The sequence below is a fragment of the Megalobrama amblycephala genome, linkage group LG18 (assembly GCF_018812025.1).
Source record: "Megalobrama amblycephala isolate DHTTF-2021 linkage group LG18, ASM1881202v1, whole genome shotgun sequence".
Classification (NCBI taxonomy): Eukaryota; Metazoa; Chordata; class Actinopteri; order Cypriniformes; family Xenocyprididae; genus Megalobrama; species Megalobrama amblycephala.
This window is the reverse complement of record NC_063061.1, coordinates 21,342,725-21,362,928: the sequence shown is the minus strand read 5'-3', so window position 1 is coordinate 21,362,928 and position 20,204 is coordinate 21,342,725. Positions and strand designations below refer to the sequence as shown.

General features: G+C 39.9%; 3 protein-coding genes across 3 annotated transcripts; 2 read left to right on the top strand and 1 right to left on the bottom strand.

Annotated features, from left to right (window-relative positions):
- Positions 1–6,462: 6,462 nt before the first annotated feature.
- Positions 6,463–7,923, bottom strand: LOC125252287. Its single transcript, XM_048165473.1, has one exon. It carries the CDS (start codon positions 7,921–7,923, stop codon positions 6,799–6,801), a length of 1,125 nt encoding a protein of 374 aa, XP_048021430.1. The 3' UTR covers positions 6,463–6,798.
- Positions 7,924–8,152: 229 nt separating this feature from the next.
- On the top strand, positions 8,153–14,322 carry LOC125252286 (C-type mannose receptor 2-like). The gene is made up of 9 exons (XM_048165472.1): positions 8,153–8,404; positions 8,603–8,831; positions 9,273–9,413; positions 11,622–11,648; positions 11,811–12,206; positions 12,295–12,669; positions 13,010–13,384; positions 13,514–13,855; positions 13,931–14,322. Exons 1-9 carry the CDS (start codon positions 8,153–8,155, stop codon positions 14,320–14,322), a joined length of 2,529 nt encoding a protein of 842 aa, XP_048021429.1.
- Positions 14,323–17,151: 2,829 nt separating this feature from the next.
- LOC125253189 (aggrecan core protein-like) lies at positions 17,152–18,365 on the top strand. Its single transcript, XM_048167018.1, has 3 exons — positions 17,152–17,754; positions 17,946–18,025; positions 18,145–18,365. The coding sequence occupies exons 1-3, from the start codon at positions 17,259–17,261 to the stop codon at positions 18,223–18,225; spliced, it is 657 nt and encodes a 218-aa protein (XP_048022975.1). The 5' UTR covers positions 17,152–17,258; the 3' UTR covers positions 18,226–18,365.
- Positions 18,366–20,204: the final 1,839 nt, after the last annotated feature.

Below are 20,204 nucleotides of genomic sequence, written 5' to 3'. Positions count from 1 at the left end.
ATGCGATATCCGTCGTGTTATTCTGTCATGTTTTCTCCCTTTCTTTCCAAAACGCGACAAACGCCAGTCTCCCTTCTCTGCAGAACGCGATATATCCGCTCAACCGATCACAGCGCTCCATTCCACCCACTGTAAACATTGAAGGCTTTTTTAAAAGCCGTTTTTAATACCAATGTACTCGGCAAATGTGTTTATTTAACCGTGCGGTGGCGCCAGATACTCTTTAATCGGTAATGACAAATAATTTAACAAGATTCATTTTGGGAGCGACGGCTGAATGTATTTTTAGTAAAATGCCTGTATATAAGATAAATATTGGCAAAGTTGAGACTCTGTCATGTATATGAATCAACTTACTTTGTTGTGTATTTTCAATTTGAAAAATAACTTTTATATTGATGGATTAATTGCATTTTGAAAAAAAGTGTCATGGATTTATTGCATTTTGGGGAAAAAAATAATACGTTTTTATAATAAACTTTTTAAAATCAAAATGTAGATTTGAATTTTTTATGTTTTTATAACCAAAAGATGCTATGTGAAAGTTTGAAACAGAAAATAGTGGTTTTCATCTTGCCACTTTCTTGGTAAAGAAAACACCTTTTTACTCAAATTAATCAAAATGGAGTTATTGCGTTTTGGAACCAAACTCTTCAAATTTATTCAACAATCTCCTCTCTCCCTGTCACTCTCTGATGCTGTTCATGTGAGCACCACATCATGCACCACATCATGTGATTCTGATGCAGAATCCGGTCAATAATGAGCCGATGTTCTGACATAGAACCTGGAAGGGCTGCACTGTGTTTACTATGTCAACAGTGTCAGAGACTGACATGGAAGAGAAGAAATTGTTGAATAAAGTTATTCATGTTATTTTATTTTATTTTATTTTTTTGTGCACAAAAAATATTAATCGCTTCATAACATTGAATATTTTTTGATAATTTATTAAATATCGCCAGCTGAGAAGTAATTTGTAATTTTAGTACTTTGAGTAGTTTTTGAGAAGAGTAATTTGTACTTTTACTTGAGTACTTTTTTGACACCAGTACGCACTTGAGTACAAATTTTCAGTACTCTTTCCACCACTGGAAACATTTAGATGATACACTCATTTTGCATAGTGAAATGGATACTTTTGATAATCTGTTGTGATATTAGTACTAAGAGTTTTGAAAATTTACCAATTGCTTGTGAAAATTGCACCAAAGCAATAAAAAAAAAAAAAAAAAAAAAAAAACCAGTAAGCACCCTCACTAAATTATAGGAAGTTTCTGGATTCCGAAACCGGGCTGGGCATTCATGTCTATATAAACAAACCTTTTCTTTTAATCTATGAATCATCAAAGATGCATTGTTTGTTTTAAGTAGGGTGTTTTGTAGGAGTAAAATACATACAGCAGTATTTTGTATTAAAGTTTATATATAGCAGCAGCAAGCCATAAAATTACTACAAAAAAACCATAGTGAACATGAAAGAATGTTTAGTGATTGGCTTTCTCAATAGACATTTAACCAGAGCTCACATTATTTGCTTAACTTTTTTTCCAAGGCTGATGTTTTCATTTAAGCTCAAAATCGATTGAGGGAATCGCAATAAAGTCAGAAAATCTCAGAATCGATCCAGAATCATTTCTCGATCCACGATTAAACAATTTATTGTCCCAGCCCTAACGGGTCAATGGAAATATCATTAATAAGGGATGCTCCTCAGTTCAGTTTATAAACAGATTTAGTTGCCTTATTTGGTTATCACGCCGCTATGTTATTGTGGTGACATTGACTTTCATGCCGCATAACATGATGCGGAACAAAGCAAACTGTGATTGGTTGTGTTACATTTCAGTCAGTCATCCTCTTGAGTGGTTTTTGGTCAATGAAACCTGCGATAGAGTCCAAACCTTCTGCCATCAGTCTGAAGATCTGGCTATGCGAGACTACCTAGTTCCTAGTAAGGCTGTGTCCTTTCTTGTCCAGTCCTTCAGATGCTTGTAAACCAGATTCCTCCTCAGCATTAAACACTAGAATGAGATGGTGTAGTAAGTGTGCATGGCTATGCTATGTCAAGGAGGGTGTTAGAGCGGAGGCGGACAAGGGAGGGATGGAGTGCCAGGCCCGTGAAACAGGATCATGGTATGGTAGCAGGACTGGGGCAAGGAGCGGTGGCAGACCTGGGCTGTGGCCTGGACTGTGGAGCAGAAGCAGGCCTGGATTGTGGAGCAATGGTGGGCCGGGACCATGGAGCAGTGGGCAACCACTATGGTGGAGCAGTGGAGATCAGGGGCCGTATTCACAAAACATCTCAAGGCTAAAAGTAGTTGCTAACTTGCTGATTTAGAGTATTGCTCTAGAAGTACTTCACAAAGCCTTTTAGCACTAAAACTAGCTCTTAAATCTGTGAAAAGTTAGGAGTAGTCAAGAGGACTCGTTGTCACTAGTACCTTATTTCCACAGAGCAATACAGGACATACAGTACAGTTCAGTACGATTCGGGACGGTAAACTCTGATCCGGCTTGAGTTTCCACTGCCAACAGTACCCTTACTTGATAGAAGTGGTAAATGTTGGAAAGAAGCGATCTATGTCATTCTTGCGCGAAGAAAGCGACACAGTAAACAACAATGTTTTAAAACTCATAGTGAATTACTATAAGAAGCTAGCAATATAAAAGTTTGCATTTATACAGCAGAAGCAGCAGGCAATGAGGATACAGAGATAAAGCTTTGCTGAACTCTTTAAAGTGAAATAGGCTTTTGCTTTAGACACTGGACTGTGGCTGAAGTCTGTTGTAGTTCTTGTTTCTGCTCTTCTCTTTTTCTGTTCTCTTCTTTCTTTCAGTGATTCTGCTTGATAACAGGCTTATTAAGGCTGTGATGACTCTATATTTAATATACGCAGATTTTGTGGCTCAGATAAGGTCCAGTTTAAGTTTATTTCTTTCCTCTCTGCTGACATGTATCATTGCTGTAACTTGCTTGTGGCCCAGATCTGGCAAACAGAAGTGGCTCACACAAGGACCGTCATGTGGGCCAGATCATCATGGCACATGTGCCAGATGTGGGCCGAATCTTGGCTGACACAATGTTGCTATCTGGGAAATGGCACCCTAAACACTTGCGGTCTTCCTGTGAGTCTACACTTTCATAACGTAACGCCACTTTGACTGTTGGGTAGGAGTCTGCTGTGGAGCTTGCATAGTGTGCATTGAGGGCGCATATAGACAGGCAAAAGGGGGTGCTCGCGAACACCCTTCTGAAACCTAAAATGGACAAATGGGACACGCTACGGTCTCGTGGACTTAACGGACACGTGCACGCAGCAGCCATTGTAAGTCCAAAAGACCGAAAGTGCTATGAAGTGTGCCATTTAAGACAGGGCCTCTATTTCCTATCACTAATGAACAGCTCATTGATATAGTGCCACTTCCTGAGATCGCTCAGGCTGAGATGAGTGAAGGGGTCTTTGCATGCTCTCGTGGCCATGTAATTCATTAAAAAGTAAATCATTAGCCTCATAGCATAATTGCCTAAGTCATTTTTTGGCCAAATTGTGATATCTGCCTTTGAAATATGATCTGGGCAATTATGCTATGAGGCTAACGAAATACTGCTGTGATGACCGACAGTCGGTTGCACGCTGCAGGGTTTTGGAAGTGACATCTACATATATGTGGGATTCACTCTCAAAATGCAATGATTTGACATAACCATTGCAAGGAACAGAGATATGTAGTAACACATTAGCAATGTAAACTTAGACTAACAGTATAATAGAAATTAGTTTCAAAATATTGAGTCTATTACAATATCGTTAAACTGACTTGTACTAAACCTAAAATATTTCACTGTACATTTCTATTCTTATGGTGAAGCCATTGCTTGCTCAATAGCATCTGCATTAAAGAACACTCACTAAATTTTAAGAAGTTTCTGGATTCCAAATCTGGGCCGGGCATTCATGTCTAAATAAACAAACCTTTTCTTTTCTTTACTTTTCTCTATGAATCATCAAAGATGCATTGTTTGTTTTAAGTAGGGTGTTTACAGTTTTTCATAGATGTAGGAGTAAAATACATACAGCAGTGATTTGTATTAAAGTTTATATATAGCAGCAGCAAGCCATAAAATTTCTACAAAAAACCATAGTGAACATGAAAGAATGTTTAGTGATTGGCTTTCTCAATAGACATTTAACCAGAGCTCACATTATTTGCTTAAATTTTTTTCCAAGGCTGATGTTTTCATTTAAGCTCAAAATCGATTGAGGGAATCGCAATAAAGTCAGAAAATCTCAGAATCGATCCAGAATCATTTCTCGATTCACGATTCAACAATTTATTGTCCCAGCCCTAACGGGGCAATGGAAATATCATTAATAAGGGATGCTCCTCAGTTCAGTTTATAAACAGATTTAGTTGCCTTATTTGGTTATCACGCCGCTATGTTATTGTGGTGACATTGACTTTCATGCCGCATAACATGATGTGGAACAAAGCAAACTGTGATTGGTTGTTTTACATTTCAGTCAAACATCCTCTTGAGTGGTCTTTGGTCAATGAAACCTGCGATAGAGTCCAAACCTTCTGCTATCAGTCTGAAGATCTGGCTATGCGAGACTAGTACCTAGTTCCTAGTAAGGCTGTGTCCTTTCTTGTCCAGTCCTTCAGATGCTTGTAAACCAGATTCCTCCTCAGCATTAAACACTAGAATGAGATGGTGTAGTAAGTGTGCATGGCTATGCTATGTCAAGGAGGGTGTTAGAGCGGAGGCGGACAAGGGAGGGATGGAGTGCCAGGCCCGTGAAACAGGATCATGGTATGGTAGCAGGACTGGGGCGGTGGCAGACCTGGACTGTGGCCTGGACTGTGGAGCAGAAGCAGACCTGGATTGTGGAGCAATGGTGGGCCGGGACCATGGAGCAGTGGGCAACCACTATGGTGGAGCAGTGGAAATCAGGGGCCGTATTCACAAAACATCTCAAGGCTAATAGTTGCTAACTTGCTGATTTAGAGTATTGCTCTAGAAGTACTTCACAAAGCCTTTTAGCACTAAAACTAGCTCTTAAATCTGTGAAAAGTTAGGAGTAGTCAAGAGGACTCGTTGTCACTAGTGCCTTATTTCCACAGAGCGATACAGGACATACAGTACAGTTCAGTACGATTCGGGACGGTAAACTCTGATCCGGCTTGAGTTTCCACTGCCAACAGTACCCTTACTTGATAGAAGTGGTAAATGTTGGAAAGTAGCGATCTATGTCATTCTTGCACGACACAGTAAACAACAATGTTTCACGAGTTCACACTTGCAAATAAGTCAGATAAATAAATGGTATGCATAATTGGCATGCTGTCCGAGGAGAGGGCTCCAAGCTCGGTATTTGGCCCGAACCCAGAGTACTCCCCCCGTATTCTGGTTAAGATAACCAGGTGAGTGAGATTTGGTTAGGAAGATAACCAGGCGAGTGTGAGATTTGGTTTAGGAAGATAACCATGCAAGTGTGAGGAGATGAGGTGGTGGAGGGATACTGAAAAACTGTCAAGGAACATGGGTGAGTCGACTGCGTATTTATAATGGTCTCCACTTATGCTGATTGGGTAGACTTGTTGATTACTGATTGCTGACAGCTGGTTGGAATGATGTGATGATTGAAAGGATCATTTGAAAGTGCTCCTCCCAAATTTTGTCAATGAAACATCATTTCACGAGTTCACACTTGCAAATAAGTCAGATAAATAAATAGTATGCATATTTGGCGTGCTGTCCGAGGAGAGGGCTCCGAGCTCGGTATTTGGCCCGAACCCAGAGTACTCCCCCCAAAAATTGCGACTAACTCGGGACAGCAGCCAGAAAATGATGTTGATAACCCCCAAAATTTGCAGAACGCGAAACTGGTCGCCTATGGGCAAGCTCCTGCCGGAGCAGTGGCTGTGGATCAAGACTTGGATGGAACAGAGCTCCTGCAGGAGCAGGGTAAGCGATGCTGCCATCCAATAAGCTAGTTGGATGAAGAATGAGCTCCTGATGGGGAGGTGGCAATGAAACTGCTGTGGCGGAGGAACTGAACTTGCTTCAAATTTGCTTTCCAATCATCCAGTGAATTGGTTGTACAGAGATTTGGACTCCTGTGGGAGCGGAAGAGATGATCCTGCTGTGACAATGTATGGTGTAGCGGAGCTCCTGCGGGAGCGAAGTAGATGACACTGCTGCGGCAGTGGAGCAAGTTTGCATGGCGTGACGGAGCTCCTGTGGGAGCGAAGTAGTTGACACTGCTGCGGCAGTGGAGTAAGTTTGCATGGCGTGACGGAGCTCCTGCAGGAGCAGAGTAGATGACACTGCTGCGGCAGTGGAGCAAGTTTGCATGGCGTGACGGAGCTCCTGCGGGAGCGAAGTAGATGACACTGCTGCAGCACTGGAGCAAGTTTGAACTGTTAAAAGGAAATCCTGTGGAGTGGAGTAGATGGCCGGTGCGGCAGTGGATCAGACTTTTCAACTTGCTTTCAACTAACCAATGAGTAAGTTGGACGGTGAGCTGAGCTCCTGCGAGAGCGGAATAGATGACACTGCTGCGGCAGTGGAGCAAACTTGCTTTTCGACTTGCTTTCAACTGTCCTTAGGGTGAGTTTGGACGGAGAACTGAGCTCCTGAGGGAGCAGAGGAGAATAGCACTGCTGCAGTGAAAGAATGAGGTGGGCTACTGGGGAGATGCTGATGCGGCAGAGGAGGTAGAATTGCTTCCGTTGTTTAGTGGATTGGTGATGTTAATTGGAGAGGATGCGTTGAGCCTGTAGGTTTTGGCTTTAGCTGATGAGGGTTTGTTGAGCTTCTTTGATGTGGAAGCGATTGGAACGGATGTAGCTCTTGTAGGCTTTTGACGACCAGAGACCTAGTGCTTGAATCTGGTGTTGGGAGAGGCCTTTTTGAGCAGCTGTGGTTGCTGCACCTATGCGAAACGAATGGCTAGAATAGTTGTCTGCTGGGATGCCAGATTGAATCAATATGGACTTGAGGTGTTTCTGGAACCAGAAACGTGTGATGGGGTGGTTGGAGTCGTCTGTGAAGAGTGGGTCAGATGGGAATTTGGCCTGCGATCTCCTGAAATGGAGGTAAGCTAAAAGGGATTGGTATGGCTGGATTGGTGATGAGAGATTGAAAATGTAGATAAAATGGCCTTTCCTTGTTTGATCTGTCTTACTTTGTTTGATGAAATAAGAAATGGTGTCATCATCTAGCACTGATAAATCTGAAATTGTTGGGTGGACCTTTGGATTGAAGTTGGATGTGATAGTGAGCTCTGAGCATCTTAGAAACCAGAAGAAAGCCAATATGAACATTGCATCCAGTGTGCGGGCAGTATTGATAGAGTGGTAGCCTCGGCGGAGAATGGTGATACATCTGGTGAGTATGTCTAGTGTTATTGGTTGTCTGGGGTCTGGGCGGGTGGGTTGGGTTTTTTGGATGCCTTTAATCAACATAGATGTCTGTGAATTGGCTATTTCTGATGAGGGTGAACCAAAAATGAGTTTGTGAAAAAACTGAATTCCGCTTAGATAACCCTTGATGGAGCTGGCTTGGAGGTTCTTAATCCTGTTGAGATAGGATATGAATGAAGTGATGGTGAGCAGAGAAAAATCAGGAAATGGCAGGTTGTATGTGGAGTGGAAAGACTTAAAACATTTCCAAGCGGTTAGGTAGGATTGGAGGGTTCTGGGGGAAACGGCTTGGATAATGGAATTAAGAGAGGCGTCCAGCAGGGGTTTCAGTGGGTGGTTTATGGGAACATCAGTTCTGAAAAGTGAGGTACTGGGGTTGGGAATGGGTCCGCCTCTGGTGCCAGCAATCTGAATTTCTGTGAGGATCTGTGTTCTGATGTTACTGGTGACGGGGGGTGGTTCCAATGCAGTAGCGTTTGGTGGGATGGGCATCGCCGTTGCGGAAAACAGTGTGAAAGGAGATTGAGCATGGGAGAAAGTGTTAGGAGGAAGACAAGCTGGGGCCGAGGCCGCTTGCGGAGGCAACCTCACCCTACCTATGAAGGAAACTGGAGAGGAATATAGGGCATCTGGGCCTGCACTGCTAGCGAAGGCAACCTCATGCTAGAAACCGATGGTGGGGCTGCAGGCCACTGACACGGGAGAGGGTTGAAGAAAGAGAATGGAAAAGGCTGAGGTTGCACCTGCGCCGCTGGCGGAGGCATACTCACGTTACCAGGGTGGTTTGTGTCGATGGAGGCTGGTATTGTTACATGAGGCGCTGCTGACTGTAGCTCGGCGGAGCGAAGATGAGAGTGAGGACTGGCAGCGGCGGACTCCGGGGCGTGGCCCAGGCTTGCAGAGGGCCGGCTGCCGCGGGCTGAAGCTTGAAGGCCCTTTCTCGCAAGAGAAGGAGATGGTGTTTTTTGAGATCGTTGGTTCGGGCCCCTGCGATTTTTATTTGGCTTGTTAGACGTTTTGGAATGTGGAGTGGATTTTGGAGATGGGAATGCCGACTGAAGAGAAACGTACAGGTTATACAGCTCTGCTTTGTTCATCCTTCTGGAAAAGTGGACATCGGCTCTTATTAGTGCTTGTCTCAACCCCAACACTGTCCATTTTTCTATTGCAGGGATTGTGGGGTGTGCTGAAGTGTAAGAGGATGCTGAAGATAATGGTGGATGTCTTGAAGGTGGAGGTGATGGCAAGCCACGGCGTCTTGGGGTACGAGAAGCGGCGCGGCTGGGCCGACGACCGCGCGGTGGTACTGGAGGCTCGGTTGCGGTGTCCTGTGGTGGAGCACAGGTGCTCCTTGCATCGGTGCGATGCGGCGAAGGATCCTGGGCAACGAGGAATTCGTCGTCAGACGGGAAGGATCATTTGATTGATTGAAAGGATCATTTGAAAGTGCTCCTCCCGAATTTTGTTAATGAAACATCATTTTAAAACTCATAGTGAATTACTATAAGAATCTAGCAATATAAAAGTTTGCATTTATACAGCAGAAGCAGCAGGCAATGAGGATACAGAGATAAAGCTTTGCTGAACTCTTTAAGGTGAAATAGGCTTTTGCTTTAGACACTGGACTGTGGCTGAAGTCTGTTGTAGTTCTTGTTTCTGCTCGTCTCTTTTTCTGTTCTCTTCTTTCTTTCAGTGATTCTGCTTGATAACAGGCTTATTAAGGCTGTGATGACTCTATATTTAATATACGCAGATTTTGTGGCTCAGATAAGGTCCAGTTTAAGTTTATTTCCTTCCTCTCTGCTGACATGTATCATTGCTGTAACTTGCTTGTGGCCCAGATCTGGCAAACAGAAGTGGCTCACACAAGGACCGTCATGTGGGCCAGATCATCATGGCACATGTGCCAGATGTGGGCCGAATCTTGGCTGACACAATGTTGCTATCTGGGAAATGGCACCCTAAACACTTGCGGTCTTCCTGTGAGTCTACACTTTCATAACGTAACGCCACTTTGACTGTCAGGTAGGAGTCTGCTGTGGAGCTTGCATAGTGTGCATTGAGGGCGCATATAGACAGGCAAAAGGGGGTGCTCGCGAACACCCTTCTGAAACCTAAAACGGACAAATGGGACACGCTACGGTCTCGTGGACTTAACGGACACGTGCACGCAGCAGCCATTGTAAGTCCACAAGACCGAAAGTGCTATGAAGTGTGCCATTTAAGACAGGGCCTCTATTTCCTATCACTAATGAACAGCTCATTGATATAGTGCCACTTCCTGAGATCGCTCAGGCTGAGATGAGTGAAGGGGTCTTTGCATGCTCTCGTGGCCATGTAATTCATTAAAAACTAAATTGTTAGCCTTATAGCATAATTGCCTAAGTCATTTTTTGGCCAAATTGTGATATCTGTCTTTGAAATATGATCTGGGCAATTATGCTATGAGGCTAATGAAATACTGAGGGAATTTTTGAGTTGAGGGAATCGCAATAAAGTCAGAAAATCTTAGAATCGATCCATAATTTTTTCTTGATTCACTGATATATTGTCCTACACTGTTAAACCTTGCTGTAAAAAAACTGCAAAATTCTGACAGTAACAAACCATTTTCCATTAAAACAGGAATATACTGTAGAAAGCAATGCATTGTGGGTAATATTTGTTATTTTCGAGAAAGTAGCCTACAGGAATATACTGTAGCCTACAGGAATATACTCTCAAAGTCGACACTCTGAGGCTGTTCCAAATCACACCCTACACCCTCATTCACTATTCCCTACATTAGTTCACTAATATAGTACACTTGACAGAGTTAATTAAAAGAAGTGTGTACATTCAGACACTGATGAACACCTGATAAGCAGAATCACTGAAGGACAGAGAAACAAGACCAGAAAACAAGAGGAGAGTGCGAAACCAGTTTGACATTATTTTTTTCATACGTGTACAGAAGTTCTTGTTGAGAATTAACAGATTTGGATATTGATGTTTTATTGAAAATAAAAAATGTATTGAATTTTGCAACTTAAACTTTTGAATGTTGAGATTCATATTCTGATTGTTGATGTCTCTGCTGTCCAAGTTATGCAGGAGTTCAAATATTTTATGCACTATACGACTTCAATATTCTTCTAAATAACTGATTACTGAAACATTGCTGTTATTATGCTGTTGAATCACAGTCACAGTATAATCAATAAACATAAAATACCCATTAAATCAAAGACTAGACACAGAAAGAGATCAGTGAATTAGACAAGTCCAAGATGATAACAGCATCATCACAACAACCAAAAAACCTGATCAACTTCATGAGTGTATTTTCCTGCCATAACAAATGTGTTTTATAAACACTCAGTTACAGCAGCCAGAGAAAACTAATGTTCAGAGTCAAGAGCCCAATTAAAGTAGACATGTGTCACCACAATGGTTGATGTAGACTCACATCTAATGGGACAGATATGTGATCAGACAGGTTTTATGATGTTTTGTGTGGTTATTGACATGATCCCACCCATATTTTGTATATCACTATAAATATGAAGGTGACAAACTACCACTAAAACAGCAAGCAAGAGAACAGACAAGACTACACATCCAAAGGTAAACTGAACAACTGCTGAAAATGGCTTTTCATCTTGGCATTTAAAAAGTTACAGTAATAAATCATATAAAATAATAATATTAAATCATATTAAATAATAATAACACATACATGCAAACTAGTCGTTTTTCGGTGATGTTTCATTTGGAATCAAAATATGTCATTTATGTGAATCGTAGATCTGAAGATTTTTAATGGGCGACTTTCCCATAGACTGGTTAGAACTTTAAGTACCATTTACTAGTTACAACACAAAATAAACATGAATGAACATCCGAAGGTATGTAGATTCAGTAGGCCTACAACTTACCAAAATCTGTATCATCACATGTAATCAATCAATCAGTGTGTCAACTGCAGAAAGGTGTCAATAGGTTATCAAATCGAAAACAAATCGCAAGCTTCTGAATCGAAATACAGTTGTGTTATTTGCAACAGAATGCCTTTCCTGGTGGAGGATGCCTACAGACCCCCCTACAATTTACTTAAACGTGATCTTTTTTTATTTTTGTACCTTTGCAGATCTGATAACAATAAATGTAATACATTTTAAAGTGCATAATGTTTTTTTTTCTTAATTCAGTGGATATGTTTCTGCTTCTGTTATCAGGTAAGTCAAACATTTCCATTAAATATTTTATCATCACAGAAGTTGCTGTTCTGAGATTTTTGCCTTTATTTGGCTTCTGGTTTTATTTATTTTTTACTGTTTAGAAAATACAATTATTAATTTATACTTCCTAACTGAACTTGTCTGAACTGTCTTTTTCAGGATTTATCAGCTTCGGCTTGAGTGTCCCTCGTCATTATGTCTTTGTGAATGAATCCAAGACTTGGGCAGAAGCTCAGAGATACTGTAGAGATAAATACTCTGATCTGGCCTCTATTGAAAATGATCAAGAGACGATCCAGTTAATGGACACAGTGAATGATGATTCCATTGATTTGGCCTGGATTGGACTCTATGATGATCTGAACACCTGGAAATGGACTCTAGAGGACAGTGATTTCTTCAATGATATTTATCAGGAAGGAGAGAGAGATTACAGGAACTTCAATAATCAACCAGACAACAGTGGTGGGAATGAACTGTGTGTTTACATGGATTATAATGGCAAATGGTATGATATGTCATGTGACAACACGCTGCCATTCATCTGCTATGATGGTAAGGACATTTCATTAGTCAGATTTGTTGATGATTTTTCTGGAAGTAATTCTGTGCATATATATTTGTTGTATTATACATATCTCAGGTAAAGAAAATGCCACACAGAGTTACATCAGAATCAGTGATGAGAAAACCTGGTCAGAGGCTCGTAGATACTGCAGAGAGCATTACACAGATCTTGCCAATTTGAGAAATCAGACTGAGAACCAGATGATCCTTGAGAGATCAGGTGGAGGAGGCTGGATCGGACTGTACAGAAACAGGGTTTGGTCTGACAAACAAATGACCAATTATGAAAACTGGAAACCAGGCATTCCTTATTCACCAGCGCAGCCAGATAATGGTATAAATGATAATGGGCAGATAGGTTCTCAGCACTGTACTGCTGTTTCACTCAAAGATGCCGGACGATTTACCGATGAGAACTGCTTTTCCAGCATCCCTTTCTTCTGCTACAACAGTGAGATAATTTAGACTTTTGTGTTTTGTAATTTAATCTGATTTTTCTCATTTAATATCATTAAGACATTTTTATGAAATCTAAAGATGCTGTAACTGAATCAGTGTATATGGGTCTATAATGTGAGATACCACAAGATACATTTACTGAATATCAAGAAAAGTTATGAATGTTTCAAATGTCAACTAGTATGAAACTGGATATTCATACATGAATTCATGTAATAAACTTGTGATTTAATATCACTTGATTCCAAACTACATTTTACACCTTTGATGGTTTCTGTGTTGATTTTAAGAGAATAATCTTATTTTTCTTTGGTATTTTCTAAAATGGAAAGGAACCTGCACACAATCTTCATGCACCCGCCAGTATCACTTTGTTTCTGAGAATAAGACCTGGTTTGAAGCTCAGAGATTCTGCAGAGAGAAATACATTGATCTGGCCACCATTGATAACATGGAGGAAATGAACAGTCTGATCAACACAGTTAATGGGAGTTACAATGGTTCAGCCTGGATTGGACTGTATGATGATCTGAACAGCTGGAGATGGTCACTGGATAATAAAGCGTTAGAGGGAGGTTATAAAAGCTGGTGTCTTTATCCACAATTGAACTGGGGTGGACAGAGACTGTGTGTGAACATGCATGCTTTCTATGGTCGATGGGAGATGGTTTCCTGTTCCAATTTGTCTCCTTTTGTTTGCTATGATGGTAAGATGGTGGACATCAACTACATTTAATATGATATTTAAAAATAAGGGTACAGTACCAATTATACATATTTAAAAAAAAAAAAAAAAAAATGATATATATATATATTTCTTTTGCTTACAGGAAGAGAAAATGTCAGTACAAATTATGTGTATGTTAACCAATTAAAAACCTGGACTGAAGCTCAGAGTTACTGCAGAGAGCATCACACAGACCTCGTCAGTATCAGGAATGAGAATGAAATCCATAAGATTCAGTATTTATTCAAGAATGAATTTCATTACTTTTGGATTGGACTGTACAGAACCAGATCTTGGTCAGATCAGAGCAACTCTTCATTCAGTAACTGGGGAATTGGACAGCCAGATAATGCTGGAAACAGTGAATCCTGCACCACAGTGTCATTCAGTGACTCTGGGAGCTGGACAGATGAAAACTGTGATATTGCATTTCCTTTCATTTGCTACAGTGGTGAGTAGATGTTTGTCTTAATGGACGATATTGTCTAAAAATAATTAATGCTTAAATTTGACACATTGTCCACAGTGTCATCTTTGACATCATCCCGTCAGTATCATTTTGTGAATGAGAATATGACCTGGACTGAAGCTCAGAGATACTGCAGACAGAATTACACTGATCTGGCCACCATTGATAACATGGAGGAAATGAACAGTCTGATCAACACAGTTAATGGGAGTTACAGCGGCTCAGCCTGGATTGGACTGTATGATGATCTGAACAGCTGGAGATGGTCATTGGAAAACAATGATTTCTATCAGGAAGGAGAGAGAGATTTCAGGAACTGGTATCAGGAACCAAACAACTATGGTGGAAATGAAATGTGTGTTTACATGTACTGGGATGTCTGGTTTGATGCACCATGTGACAGTTATGTGGCATCTATATGCTACGATGGTAAGACATTTCATGGATGAGGATGTATGTAGAAACCTGATACAATGCTAGCTCTTTTTTCAATTTTATGTCATGGTATTAACCCAGATGGCTAATTGACTATGGATTCCTTTAAAGGTGACCTATTGTGCCCCTTTTGACAAGACGTAATATAATTCTCTGGTGTCCCCAGAATGTGTCTGTGAAGTTTCAGCTCAAAATACCCCACAGATCATTTATTATAGCTTGTCAAATTCGCTCGTCATTCCAATACACTGAGACATACACAGCAAATATAACTCGCAAAATGGATCATTACAAACAAATGTTTGCTAAAATTCGATTCTGAATGATTTTGATAGTGTGATGCATGGCTAACGTGGCTAAAGCTACACACTGTTGGAGAGACTCAATAAGAATGAAGATGCATTCATGAATTATACAGACTACACGTGTTTTTGGGTTAAAAATGAAAATAACGAAATGGCTCTGGTCTCTGTGAATACAGTAAGAAACAATGGTAACTTTAGCCACATTTAACAGTACATTAGCAACGTTCTAACTAAACACTTTCAACACTTTCACAACACTTTTCAATTTGCTATATGAAATTGGATCAGTTGGTATCGATCCATCTTTGAGAATCAATTTCTGTGCAAATCCTGTGGTTTTTTTGACGATCGTGTGAAGCATTCTACTGTTCATGACTTACACATACTGGTATATGATTTTATCTAGCCACATTCCCTTCATAAATAAAATTGCAGTACTGCATCCTTAGTGGCTCAGATGCCAGGAGTTTATGGAGACTCGTATGTTTACTATAATAGCCGTTAACAGATCAGTGCTGTCCTGCAGAGTTTTGCTCTGACACAACTCACCTTCCTTCACGTAGCTTTAGTAATCCTGAAGACATTCAAGTGTGTTTGATCACAATGATCAGGGTTGTAGCTAAACTGCGGGACAGCTGCTGCTGCACTCCAGGACCAGTGTTACTGGTCGCTTGCGAAAACAACGGCGGCGCCGTGAGTGGAAACATACAGATTCAGGGGGCGGTAATATTATAATAAGATCCCCTTCCTACGTCACAACGGGAGTGAAATCAGAACAGCTAAATTTTTCACATGCTTGTAGAGAAAGCCTTACCAAAACAAAGTTACTGGGTTGTCCTTTTTCACATTTTCTGTGCTGGTAGATGCACCAGAGACCCGATTATAGCACTTTTTTTTTTTTTAACGAAATCGAAAAACGAACTGATGTGACATCATTTCGAACAAAATCAGGCCAAAATAAAGTTCGTTTTGTGTTCTTTTTGGAAGTTCGAAACGGCTTGCCAAAGCGAACTTTCAGGAAAAGTTCGCTCCAGCTGCAAAACACCTTCGTACTACCATTGGTCAGTGATGATAACGTAATAGGAGGTGTGCGCTGAGGCTCTGCCTTCACTCGCATCTTTGACTCATTTCGTGTGTTTGAGTTCGTCGAGGTAAGATCTCCGTGCCCACGGGTGAAAACATGAACACACTGGATAGCCGCTTTATAGTACAAAATTAAGTTGTGCTTCTGATAAAATGAGGCACTGACACTGTTTTTCATGTTTGATACTGTAAAGCTGCTTGATTTTAAGCAATCTATTAAATAAAGTGCTATATGAAGACGTGACGTGACTGGAGTGCTACTTTGCAGAGCTCGTGCTAATGCCCATGTTATGATCAGACGCTTTTCTTATGCTCTCTATAATAAATGCTTGCTGTTTTCTCATTTTTGTTGTTTATTTTGTTACTGAGAAGAAAGTGCATGGCACATATTTACATATTCATACCATCGCTCTCAGCAGTGTGGGTGGCATCAGATGTTCATTTACAAGTATAGGCCCTTATATACTTCAAACGAAGTTCTTTTTCGTTCTTCGTTTAGGAGTAAAACGAAGTTCGAAATGCATGAGCTGCGATATACTGTAATTGAACATCTGACGCCGCCCACACTGCTGAGAGTGACGGTTAGATGAATATGTAAATGCTGTACACTTTCTTCTCAGTAAAAAAATAAACGCAACAAAAATGAGAAAACTGCAAGCATTTTTTTATAAAAAAACATAAGAAAAGCGTCTGATCATAACATGGGTATGTTAGCACGAGCTCTGCAAATTAGCACTCCAGTCATGTCACGTTTATTTATAGCCTAGCACTTTATTCAATAGATTGCTTAAAAGCAAGCAGCTTTACAGTATCAAACACAAAAAACAATGTAATGCCTCATTTAATCAGAAGCACAACTTCATTTTGTAGTATAAAGCAGCTACCCAGCGTTTCACACACGGAGATCTTACCTCAACGAACTCAAACACAAGAAATGAGTCAGAGAAGACATCCACGCGAATGAAGGCGGAGCCTCAGCACACACCTCCTATTACGTTATCGCTACTGACCAATGGTAGTACGAAGGTGTTTTGCAGCTGGAGCAAACTTTTCCTGAAAGTTCGTTTTGGCAAGCCATTTCAAACTTCCAAAAAGAACACAAAATGAACTTCATTTTGGCCCGATTTTGTTCGAAATGACGTCATATCAGTTCGTTCTTCATTTTGTCGTTTGAAGTATATCGGGCCTTATATTGTCACGCATTTCGAAATTCGTTTTACCCCTAAACGAAGAACGAAAAAGAACTTCGTTTGAAGTATACCGGGGCCTTAAGAAATGCTCATTGGATTTTAGAATAGTGGTTTTCGATTTATGAGTAAAAAAAATGTCTTTAACATTATCATTAATTAACATTATGCTGTCATTAAACTTAAAAAACGAATTTTTAACATGTTTCTGCATAAGGACTATAATGGTTGTCTAATTCGTCAAGCTTGTAAAGTCAGTCGTAGTTGTAGTCCCGAATGCAGCAACTTTTTATCAAACAGTGGTTTCAAAATTAATGTTTGAAGTATGACTGCGTGTCAGTTGTTGTAGAACAAAACAAGAAAGTCTTTCACATCATGTTAACAGACCTTTATTATTCCATCAATCCAATGACTGGATTGACACCAGCTCCTGGTATTGGATTGGATCCACTAAGAATGGACATAACTGTAATGAAATTATGTTTTATCTTAGGTAGAGAAAACGCCTCTCAGAAGTATATCTGGGTAACTGATGGAAAGACCTGGACTGAAGCTCAGAGCTACTGCAGAGAGAAATACACAGACCTGGCCAGTGTGAGAAATGAGACAGAGCATCGACAGATACTGAGCCTCTCACTTGGACATACTGTATGGATTGGTCTGCACAGAAACAGACTGTGGTCAGATCAGAGCAACTCTTCTTTCACATATTGGAGACAAATGGTCAGCTTTGAAGCTTCACAGCCAGATAATGGTTTTTACACACCAGGACAGAATGGTAATCAACACTGCACAGCTGTGTCTTTACAACATTTTGGCCAGTGGACAGATGAACAATGCTATGACAGTTTGCCTTTCTTCTGCTATAGTGGTGAGCAAATATACAGTACCTTTTATTGTGAAACAATGATTTAAAGATATTATTACAAAGAGAAACAATCAAGATTACTTATTCAGCAACTATCAAATAAGGAATGTACTATAAATTCATTGTGATGCTGTCAGATAGTATCATTGTGTTTTATAATTTTGCACCAATGGCTTTTTTTCACATTTGCACAGGTTATACGATGGGGTTGAGAGTGAAATTCACAAGTGTGGAAAGTTTGTCAAAGTCTCAGATTGAAGTCTTGATTATACAAGTAAGTACCTGGATGTTAATATAAAACACTCAATTACAGATATTTTTTATATTTGATTTATGACCATTCCATAAAAAAGCAACAAAGAATGCCATGCCACATTTCAAATCATATTTCAGCTGCAAGAAGAATTTATAAGACAGGGAGTTCCCAGCAACTTCACCATGCATTTGAGGAAGGAAAATAAAATTGCTCCATGAGAGACGAGGACAGCGTTGTTCAACAAAGAAAATTGTTTTAGGTTTCATGTTTTGAACTTCCTATAAGTTCTACAATGCTAAAAAGGTATATCTCAACTCCTGATTTGACCAATTCTGTCATTTAAAATATAGAATACGGTTCTTAAAGGCAGGGTAGGTAAGAAATTTTGTTCCAAATTTGTTTAAACTTTCTATATATATACATGCATAATTAAAATGTAAGAACTCTGGTAAAAAGAGTATAAAAATCGAGTGACTCTAGACCGTTTAATCTGTATTAAACACAGCTCATTATTTCCATCCGGGACGAAACATAGGATTGGCTTAGGCGGCTGTCACTCTCTCGCAACCATGGCAACCACCCTTTTGCCACACATGACCTGCCCACTTGCGCGCGCACGTTTGATTTGGGGAATCCAAGAGGCACGGATCCTAGGAATACCAAAACAATGGCAGAGAAACAGCAAGCTAAATTCACAGTATCGGCCTATGCAGTTAGTGAAGGCAAACCAGGCAAAAAAAGGAAGACAGTAACAGTACAAGTAAAGGCAATGAACAAAAAGTCTTTGGATAAACAAAGAAATAAAACGCGAGTTAATATCGGCGTGGCTTTCCAGCGATGGCGAGAACTGAGGGAACTCAAGGGGCTGAAAAGTGACTCCTTGATGGCTTTATTTCTGCTGGACAGGTAAATCTTTCTTTTTGTATTTTGATCATACATATTTTTTTGTTTATTTTTTCATGAAGCATGTGTCATTAGCACACGTAGCTGCGTAATATAGCTAACATAACATTACTTAGCGAGCCGTAGTAGAGACGATAAATAATGATAGCTATAGTGTTGAATTGTGCATAATTTTACCCTCTGTCTAAGTCTTTTACCATGTTCACCTGCAAGTTTACCTGCACGTTTTTTTCGCCTTTGTTTTGTTTTTATATTCTCTACCTATGTTTACTGATGTCTTTATCTTGTATCTGTGTGTGTCGTACACACTTTGTTGTATGTGTGTGTTATTATTTTGTGTCTGCAATGCAGTTGTGAGTTGATATTTGAGTGTATGTTACTCTGTTGATCTGTAGAACAACGTATATGTTATGAATCTTACACGAAATTCATCTTCATCACAGTGTAAATGATGGTAATGGAAAAACGTGTATCATGCAACCTGTTTTTAGCTTTGCCTTATAGATAACTAGCTCGTTAGCGAATCAAAAAATATATATTTTAAACTTTACCAATATCAATATGCTAGCTTGATAGTGAGTACTAAAATACATCTTGTTTGTTTATCTTCATAATTTTAAAGTTATTTTTATTACATGTGATTCTGACATGATGTCACTACATGCACTGTGCTCCTTCCTCTCCGCTCGTCTCAGGTAAATAATGCGTCTTCCAGCTCAGTGGTCGGAGTCACACGTTCATGCGTTTTGGGGGCGTGGCTTTGGAAGGAGCCCAGAAGGGAGGGGGTGGAGTGAATGGAAATAATGAGCTGTCTTTAAAACAGTCGTGAGAGGTCTACAGACACTCGATTTTTATACTTTCTTTTTCAGAGTACTTACATTTTAATTATGTATTGATATATAAATAAAGTTTAAACAAATTTTGAAAAAAAGTTTTTTATACATTTTTTTGCCTACCCTGCCTTTAATTCTAAACAATAGAGGGTTTTTTTTAGAATGTTTTTTTTTTCTTTTCTTTTTTTAAACTCGTATGCCATAATGTACTTTATTTGTGTAAGCTTGTAATGATTTGTAATGATTTGTGTTGTTTGTAATGATTTGTTGTATATAATGAAATAAACAATGTGTGCCGCATGTATACTGTATGCAGCCATTCTGTATAAATACCTGCAGAGCTACTGCATTTGTCAAAATGTGCAGTATTAAATCCCACAGTGCAATGCTCTCAATTTGACTTTCTATTTCCAATGGTGTAATTGCACTGGAAGTAATACATTTTAATATTTCTTTCTATG

Coding starts and splice junctions, on each gene's coding strand:
- LOC125252286 (XM_048165472.1), top strand. CDS start 8,153: ATGGAAAAGGCTGAGGTTGCACCTGCGCCGCTGGCGGAGGCATACTCA. Junction 9,414..11,621: donor TAAACACTTGCGGTCTTCCT/GTGAGTCTACAC, acceptor TTCTTAATTCAG/TGGATATGTTTCTGCTTCTG. Junction 11,649..11,810: donor GTTTCTGCTTCTGTTATCAG/GTAAGTCAAACA, acceptor TGTCTTTTTCAG/GATTTATCAGCTTCGGCTTG.
- LOC125252287 (XM_048165473.1), bottom strand. CDS start 7,923: ATGCCCATCCCACCAAACGCTACTGCATTGGAACCACCCCCCGTCACC.
- LOC125253189 (XM_048167018.1), top strand. CDS start 17,259: ATGTTAACAGACCTTTATTATTCCATCAATCCAATGACTGGATTGACA. Junction 17,755..17,945: donor GCCTTTCTTCTGCTATAGTG/GTGAGCAAATAT, acceptor ACATTTGCACAG/GTTATACGATGGGGTTGAGA. Junction 18,026..18,144: donor TTGAAGTCTTGATTATACAA/GTAAGTACCTGG, acceptor ATCATATTTCAG/CTGCAAGAAGAATTTATAAG.